This window comes from Sitophilus oryzae, unplaced genomic scaffold (assembly GCF_002938485.1).
Source record: "Sitophilus oryzae breed Bouriz unplaced genomic scaffold, Soryzae_2.0 scaffold_947_pilon_pilon, whole genome shotgun sequence".
NCBI lineage: Eukaryota > Metazoa > Arthropoda > Insecta > Coleoptera > Curculionidae > Sitophilus > Sitophilus oryzae.
Genome location: NW_022147580.1, coordinates 94,305 through 103,079, shown reverse-complemented (window position 1 = coordinate 103,079; position 8,775 = coordinate 94,305). Strand labels below are relative to the sequence as shown.

At 37.3% G+C, this 8,775-nt stretch overlaps 1 protein-coding gene across 1 annotated transcript; it reads left to right on the top strand.

The window, feature by feature from the left end:
* Positions 1-6,690: 6,690 nt before the first annotated feature.
* On the top strand, positions 6,691-7,290 carry LOC115891051 (craniofacial development protein 2-like). The gene has a single exon (XM_030911450.1). The coding sequence runs from the start codon at positions 6,691-6,693 to the stop codon at positions 7,288-7,290; it is 600 nt and encodes a 199-aa protein (XP_030767310.1).
* The last annotated feature ends 1,485 nt before the right edge of the window (positions 7,291-8,775 follow it).

Below are 8,775 nucleotides of genomic sequence, written 5' to 3'. Positions count from 1 at the left end.
TTGTAAGTATAGTAATAAGTACAGTAATAAATAAATAGTAATATAATAATCATAAAAGTACGAAAATATAATATTGTCAAGGTGTATTACTGGTTGCATAACTGCATACTGCTAAATAATCGCAACGTGCATTGAGGAACCTGGCGCATTCGCCAGAAAGTAAAAGAAAATTATAGAATTCTTTAGAAAAATCTAGAAACAATCGCCAGGGGATATATAAGGCCCGCGCTTTGACAGTTGGACAAGTCTGAAGATAGTCTGAAGTTTGATAATACCGCGAAATACCGTTAGAGTAATAGTAGTTGCATAAGTGGTGTTGTAAATAATATAAGTTGTGTGTACAGAGTGAAACAAATAAATTCGTTAAGTATTTTATCGTGAGTTTAAATAGTGGACCCACGGAATCCGTAACAATTGGTGTCAGAAGTGGGATTCAAGAGGATTTTAATAAGAAATTAAGTGGATTGGAAGATTTTTAGACCGGATTAGAGTATTTTTATGGTTGGTACAAGGGAACAAGCGAAGAAAATGGAGGAAGTAAGCAAACTATTAGGCGATTTTATGGAGAATATGAGAAGGGAGAAAGCAGAAGAACAAGAAAGACTCCGTAAAGAACGACAAGAAGAGCGAGCCCGATTAGAAAGAGAAAAGGAAGAGGAAAAAACTACGACGTCAACAAGAACAGGACCGGCTTGAGAACATTTTCGAAGATTTGAAAGTTCAACGACAACAAGAGAAACAAGAAGAACAGGACCGGCTTGAGAAAATACTGGGTAATTTGGAAATTCGTTTGGAGGAGCGACGTCAAAAAGAAAGACAAGAAGAACAGGACCGTATTCAGAAAATTTTAGAAAATCAAGGAATTAGACAAGAACGGTTGGAGAAAATTGTTGAAGATTTAGAAGTGCGTCGCCAGAAAGAAAAATTTGAAGATCAGGACCGTCTTAAGAAAACTTTGGAAAATCAGGAATTTCGACTACAGAAGAATTTTGAAGACCTGGAAAAACGGCAGGAAAATCAACTTCAAGAAACCGTAGAAGATCTTGAGGAACGCCTTCAGCAGAAGATAGAAAGTTTGGAGATGGACGTACAGAAGACCAAGGTACAAGTAAAGACACCTGGCGTTCAAGGAACAGCGAACCTTAAGGCCCCGACCTACGATGGACAAACGACATGGACAATGTACCACCGTCAGTTTGAAGCAGCCGCCGCTGCCAACGGATGGACTGACCAGGAGAAAGCAGCGGCACTTGGCATCGCGCTGCGTGGCCCTGCTGTCCAGGGTTTGCAAACTATTCCTGTTGCAAACTCCAACTGTTGCAAACTATTCCTGCAGCCCAACAGCAGGAATACCAAACTTTGGTCGCTGCACTGGACAGAAGATATGGCGACCAACATCGACGCCAACTTTACCAGGCCCAGATCAAGACACGCCTGCAGAGGTCCGGAGATAGTCTGCAGGAATTTGAAGCAGACTTACGCCGGTTGGTACACCTAGCGTATCCTGAAGCACCGGAAGGATTTAGGGAGGAACTCGCTGCTCAGTGCTTTATCAGCGCACTAAGGGACAACGAATTACAGAGGGCGCTGCAAATATCCCGATTTTCTACCAGCAGCGAAGCACTGGTCAGGGCGCTGGAAATCGAAGCTGCTTTTAGCGCCATCCCTAGACCGAAGATAAGATCGGTAACGGTAGAGGAACAGCCCGAGAGTACCCACAGAAGTTTGGAGGAGATGTGTAGAAAATTCGACAAACTATGTGAGCTACTAATAAACAAGGGAGTCAACAACACCCAGACAGAGAACCAAAGAAGATTCCAGGATATGAGGTGCTATGGATGCGGCAGGAATGGCCACATCAACGGGATTGTCGCATCCAAATGCGATTCCATTCACTATCCAGAGAACATCGGCACATCGGAAGATCCCAGGACATAAGTTGCTATAGATGTGGCAGGAATGGCCACGTCAAAACGGATTGCTGCGTCCAAATGCGATTCCGTTTACCATCGAGAGAACATAGGCACCAGGAAATCAACACTAATGAGCGAGTATTGGCTGAAGAAAACAGAGCCCCTAGGATGTTTTCCGTTAGAGTCTAGGAAAACCGCTGACAGTTTGGTGATCAACGGAAGGTCAATGGTAGAAGAATTCGAATGACTGTGGACACAGGCGCTATGGTATCGTTGGTGCGGACTAACTCAGTGCAAGGATTGAAGATGATGCCTCTTAGAAGAAGAGTGTATTTACGTACAGTTACGGGGAAGTGGCCGTTGTACGGGAGAGGCTTTCATGGAATTGGAGTTAGGGGAATTTGAAGTTTCGGCATAGCGTTTTAGTGGCAGACATTGAAGATGATTTTTATCATGGGTATGGATGTGATCAGTCAACATGGTTTTTCGTTTGATCACCATAGAAACATCCTGAAAATCGGAAATGAGGAATTTTCTGTATCTAAAGAGAAGAGACCAGGAAATATGGAAGAAAGATCATCGAAAATTGTGATGATACCTGGTGATACCAAGAAGACTGTGTTCGGGAAACTAGAGAAACTGGGTGCCGTGTAGGACGGGTACAAATTATCGACAACGACCTAGATCGACGACGAGCTACCTTGGACAAGAAAATGAAACATCGCGAAAGCACTATCAGAATAAGGAATTTTAAGCTTAGAACTGACGAACCATGGACGACGATACAATTGAGGAAAGATCAAATGGAAGATCCAGACATCGGAGCAATACTACGGCTCAAGGAAGGTAACGGCGAGAGACCACCGTGGCAGGATATTGCGGACAGAGGGCTGGTTTTCAAAGCTCTCTGGGCTCAGTGGAATTCACTGGTGATTGAGAATGGATTGTTAAAGCGCACGTGGGAAAGTGCGGATGGCAGGACAGTAACAACTCAGTTACTGGTACCAAGGAAGAAAGTTACCCAGGTATTGGAAGAAATTCATGGTGGTAAAACGAGCCCATCTTGGGGTAAACAAGACCCTGAGCAAGCTGAGAGACCGTTTTTACTGGGTGGATTATTGTGAAGATGTTAAGAAATGGTGTCAACGTTGTAAGATTTGCGCAGCTAGACAAGGACCAAGTACTCTATCTGGAGGAAAAATGGAACAAGATAACGTTGGACTGTCGTTCGAAAGACTCGTTAGGAAGGAAAGATTATTGGGAGTTCATAAGGCCGTGAGAAGTAAGATTACGTTAGCCAGTGACCGGATGAAAGCTCGTTACGACCTCAGAGCTAATTCTACGGGATTTCAACAGGACGATAGGGTATGGTTGTATAACCCACAGCGCAAGAAAGGAAGGTCCCCAAAGTTAACTCCAGCATGGGAAGGTCCTTATACAGTCATCAAGAGTATAAATGATGTGTACCGGATTCAACGCAGCCCTAGAAGTAAGATGAAAGTAGTTCATCTGGATCGATTGAAGAGATACCAGACAGGAAACCTTGATCGGGACGATCAAATTTGAGAAGGGGGCAATGTGAAGGTGTATTACTGGTTGCATAACTGCATACTGCTAAATAATCGCAACGTGCATTGAGGAACCTGGCACATTCGCCAGAAAGTAAAAGAAAATTATAGAATTCTTTAGAAAAATCTAGAAACAATCGCCAGGGGATATATAAGGCCCGCGCTTTGACAGTTGGACAAGTCTGAAGATAGTCTGAAGTTTGATAATACCGCGAAATACCGTTAGAGTAATAGTAGTTGCATAAGTTGTGTTGTAAATAGTATAAGTTGTGTGTACAGAGTGAAACAAATAAATTCGTTAAGTATTTTATCGTGAGTTTAAATAGTGGACCCACGGAATCCGTAACAATATATTATAATACAACGGAAATCGTCTAATAACCTTATGGTACGTGTACATCGGTGCGCTGCGCCGCGAACGCGCAGCGCGCGCGCCGAGTGTTGTCTGCGCGTTACTTTTATTGTTTTAACGAACATCCCGCGAACCTTCGTCTAGTCGTTAATCATGTCTCTATCGTCCGAGAAGAACTACGCAATTTTAATCATGAGTAGTGACTCTTCGTTTTTTTTTAAATGTAACACCCTGTATATTATTTTTTCAGTAGATGGGGAATTAAAAAATAGACATTTTTTGTACTTAAGAGTATTTCAAAATTTTAACGGTTTTCTCAGATATTCGCTGTTGTATATTTCATATGGCTTTTCCACAGAAAATTTTTATCAGAGTCACCCAATGATTTTTCTGGCGTATTTTACCATTGAAATCGCAATATGAAATAATAGTGCGTGTATCTGCAAAACTATTAATAATTTTGAAATACTTTAATTACAGAAAATGTTCATTTTTGAACTGTCCATCTAATAAAAAATGATATACAGGGTGTTCCTTTAAAAAAAATAAAAAAATATATTTTATATTTTAGAAAGTTTGGCATAGAATATTGAACATCCTAAATGATGAACGTCTACAAAAACCGTTGACGTTCTGTTTTACTATCTAATTACTACCTCATAACAATTACTTCATAAGGTAAAACCAAAAAGCTCCAAACTTTCTGTATGATTATTTTTAATTTTTACGTAGGTATGTTATGTTTATTTATGCTATGTTCTTTAAAACCTAAATATAATATAATATAAAATATTTTCCTGAAATACATCCTCGTGCGTACTTTAAGTTTACACCGAGTTTAGAATATTTTAACTTCAATCATTTTTTTTTCTAAAATCAATAGTAATAGAGATAGAACAATTTTTTACTATACGTTTTATAAATTTTCCAGTTTTTTTTAAATCAATCAGCTATAATTTTTACGTTAACAGTATAGTATTAATATAGATAAACCAAGTATAAATTAAAGCATTAAAACAATTAAAAATAACGTTTAAATATTATTTATTAAATAAAATTATTGTTAAAAAAAATATTATTAAATTAAAATTATTAAATAAAATCTGCTATGACGTCATACTGAGCGTCATTTTCGTCCTCAACTAAAACGTATACAAAAGTTTGTGCAACTGATTCCGTAGCACCGACCACACTTTGAAGAACATTTAAGACCCAGTTTTCTACAAGAGCACTTTTTAGTACACTGACTCTCTTTGCAATTGCAAAAAATTAATTTTAGTAGGTCAGGAGGCGCCACATCTTCTGTTGATTGAATAGGTGTCAGATTGCCTTTTTGATCTTTCTTCCATCCATATTGTAAAGGATCTAACTTGTTACCAACCACTCTTGAATCTAAAGAGTACACCTTATTACATTTTCTATAATAAATATATCTTTACAATTACCTGAAATATAATTTATAAAGATCCTTCGAACCTATTTCGAAGATGTAGGTATACCTGTATACGTAGCGGCAAGGGATGCTGATTTTCTTATCGCCTCAACAGCTGTGGAATTATCTATGTCAAAAAACATACAACAGTTGTCTCAGAGGATATCGCTATTATGGTTTTACTTATATACCATTCAAAACATAAAAAATATATCCATGCTTCGTCCAGGAAAAGCAGCAAAAGGTGATAAAATATCCAAAATATCTGAGGTACAAGACAAAATGGCACATTTAAAAAAACACATGTTGTTTTTACATGCTATATCGGGCTGTGATACTGCCTCCTTTTTACTTAAAAAATAAAAAAAAAATTGCCTGTCGGTACCGAAAAAAGATCTTTGTCAATTCCTCGACGTATTTTTAGAAAAAAATGCTAACTAAGATGACAGTTTGTTTCAGTCAGGACTAAATTATCTTTTAAAGCTATATCGCTAGCTAAGCTATATTAAACATATTAACCATTTGAGGTACACTCTATAATAGGATTGCAGCAAGACAAGCCCTTAAGACTACTTTTAGTTTAGCTAATTTGCTTCCAACTGAAAACTCTGCAAAACTCCATTTACTCAGGACATACTTTCAGGTAACTGTAAAGATATTATATCTATTATAGAAAATGTTATGTTTTACTTTTTAGATTCAAGAATGGATTGGTAAAAAGTTAGATCCTTTACAATATGGATGGAAGAAAGACCGAAAAGGGAATCTGACACCTATTCAATCAACAGAAGATGTGGCGCCCCCTGACCTACTAAAATTAATCTTTTGCATCTGCAAAGAGAGCCAGTGCTCTAAAAATTGCTCTTACAGAAAACTTGGTTTTAAGTGTTCTTCAAAGTGTGGTCAGTGATGATCAGATTTTATTTAATAATTTTAATTTAATAATAATTTTTTTAACAATAATTTTATTCAGTAAACAATATTTAAACGTTACTTTTAATTGTTTTAATGCTTAAATTTATACTATCTATAATAACTCTATACTGGAAAAGTTATCAAACGTATAGTAAAAAATTGCTCTATCTCTATTACTATATATTTTAGAAAAAAAAATTATGAAAGGTAAAATATTCCAAATTTAATTCTCTACAGAAAACATATTTTTAGTTTTTTCGACAAAAGTTATGCAAACGGAGATATTTTAATATTTTTTAAAATTGAAAAAAACTCCGCCTGTGGTCTCTAAGGAGTGAATTGAGTAGCTCTAAGGATGTCATTGCCGGTCCCAAGCCCGGATAAAGGAGGAGGGTTGGGGCTATAGTCTAGCTCCCTATAACCCGTAAAAGCTAGAAGTGCTAAAAAACCTAACCAAGCCTCGGAACTGGACGGAAAAAACAAAGCAGACTTAAGCAACGGAAAAGGACAATGAGTTATGGAACATCGAATGTACAGGGCCTCACTAGGAAAATAAATGAAGTAATGATAGAAAGTAAAAATCTAAAACTAGACGTCGCGGTAATCACAGAGACAAAGAAAAAAGGACAAGGATCGGAAAGCATGGGCCAATATGACCCTTTCTACAGTGTATCTAAAGACCGAAGAGCACAACAAGGAGTATCTGTACTTATAAAAAGAAACCTTAGAAAACATGTGCATTCATGGGAAGCTATCAGTGAACGAACCATTAAGATAAATATGACTGTACGTGAAAATAGAATAACTATCTTTGGGGTATATGGTATAAACGATGACTCTTTAGTAAATGTTAAAGAGAAGTTTTTCGAAGATCTGAATAACGAAATAACAAAAGTGGGAAAGACTAGAGAAATCATTATACTAGGAGACTTGAACTGCAGACTTGGTAAGAGTACAGATAGCCAAGTTGTAGGACCCTATAGAAAAGATACAAAAAATAACAACGGAAATCGTCTAATAACCTTATGGTACGTGTACATTGGTGCGTTGCGCCGCGAACGCGCAGCGCGCGCGCCGAGTGTTGTCTGCGCGTTACATTTATTGTTTTAACGAACATCCCGCGATCCATAGAAATCCCGCGAACCTTCGTCTAGTCGTTAATCATGTCTCTATCGTCCGAGAAGAACTACGCAATTTTAATCATGAGTAGTGCGACTCTTTAAACACTCCATTAATAAACAATATTCAAAGAAAAACACAAAAAAGGGAATTTATTCAAAGAAAATACACATAGTCACTGATAAATGCGCGCGGTGTCTTCACCGGCCGTCCCAACTGAACAACGAACAAACAAAGCGGAGCGTCGAAAAACCGACTGGAAATGGTTTGCCGCTAGCTGTTTGCGCGCGGACCGCGCGCAACTTGAAAACACGTACTAATAGCGGCGCAGCGCGCCAACGTGTACGTACCATTATGCGAACAGAATTACTTAAAAATAATGAATGGATTCTACCAACATCGAGATATACACAAATATACATGGATACAAAATACAAGGGGATTAAGATCTATAATTGACTATAATATCATTAGAAAAGACTCCAAATTAAAAGTACAAGATGTAAGAGTGTATAGGTCAGCCACGTGTGGTAGTGATCATAATCTACTCAAAGCTACAATAGTACACAAACCGAGAAGAACCGATGTAAATATGAAGAAAAAGAAGAACAAAAAAGCAACAAAGAACATCAAAAGAGATATAACATAGATAGCTTTGACAATTAGAGTACAAAAGAACTATACAGAAAACGCCTAGATGAGAAATTAATAGATATAAGATTCGAAGACCCCGAAATATATCACGAACACATTAAAAACAGTATACACTCAGCTGCGCCGGAGGCCTTGGGACCTTATGAATATACTAAAAGTAAAAAACCATATTGATGGGATCCAGATATAGAAAGTATTATAACTGAAAAAAGACAAAAATATCAACAATTTTTAAATACAAATAGTGACAATGATAAAGTAGAATATAAAAAAATACAAGCAATAGTCAGACGCAAAATAACACAGAAGAAAAATAAAGCTTGGGAACGAAAATGTATGAATATCAATACTTATCTGGGTGGAAGAAAAAGTACTGAAAGCTGGAAAATGATAAAACAATTAAGACAAAACCAAATAAGGATATAATATCGACAATAACAATGGACAAATGGGAATCGTATTTTAAAACATTACTTACCGAGAACAGAACATATTTTGAGACAGGTAGAGAAACACAAGAAAGGATAACAGTAGCCACACCTCCCCTCAGAATAACAACTAAAGAAGTAAGGGAGACATGTAAAAATTTTAAAAATAGTAAATCCACAGGCCCGGGAGATATACCAGGAGAACTAATAAAATATGGGACGGAAAATCTGTACCGACATATAACAAAACTCTTCTAGATGTGCATAGATGGCGCAGAAGTACCAAAAGATTTTAAAACCTCATATATCACGACGATTTTTAATAAAAGGAAATCGAGAAGACTCTGTAAACTATACAAGTTTGGCAGTGACAAGTACATTAAGTAAAATATAT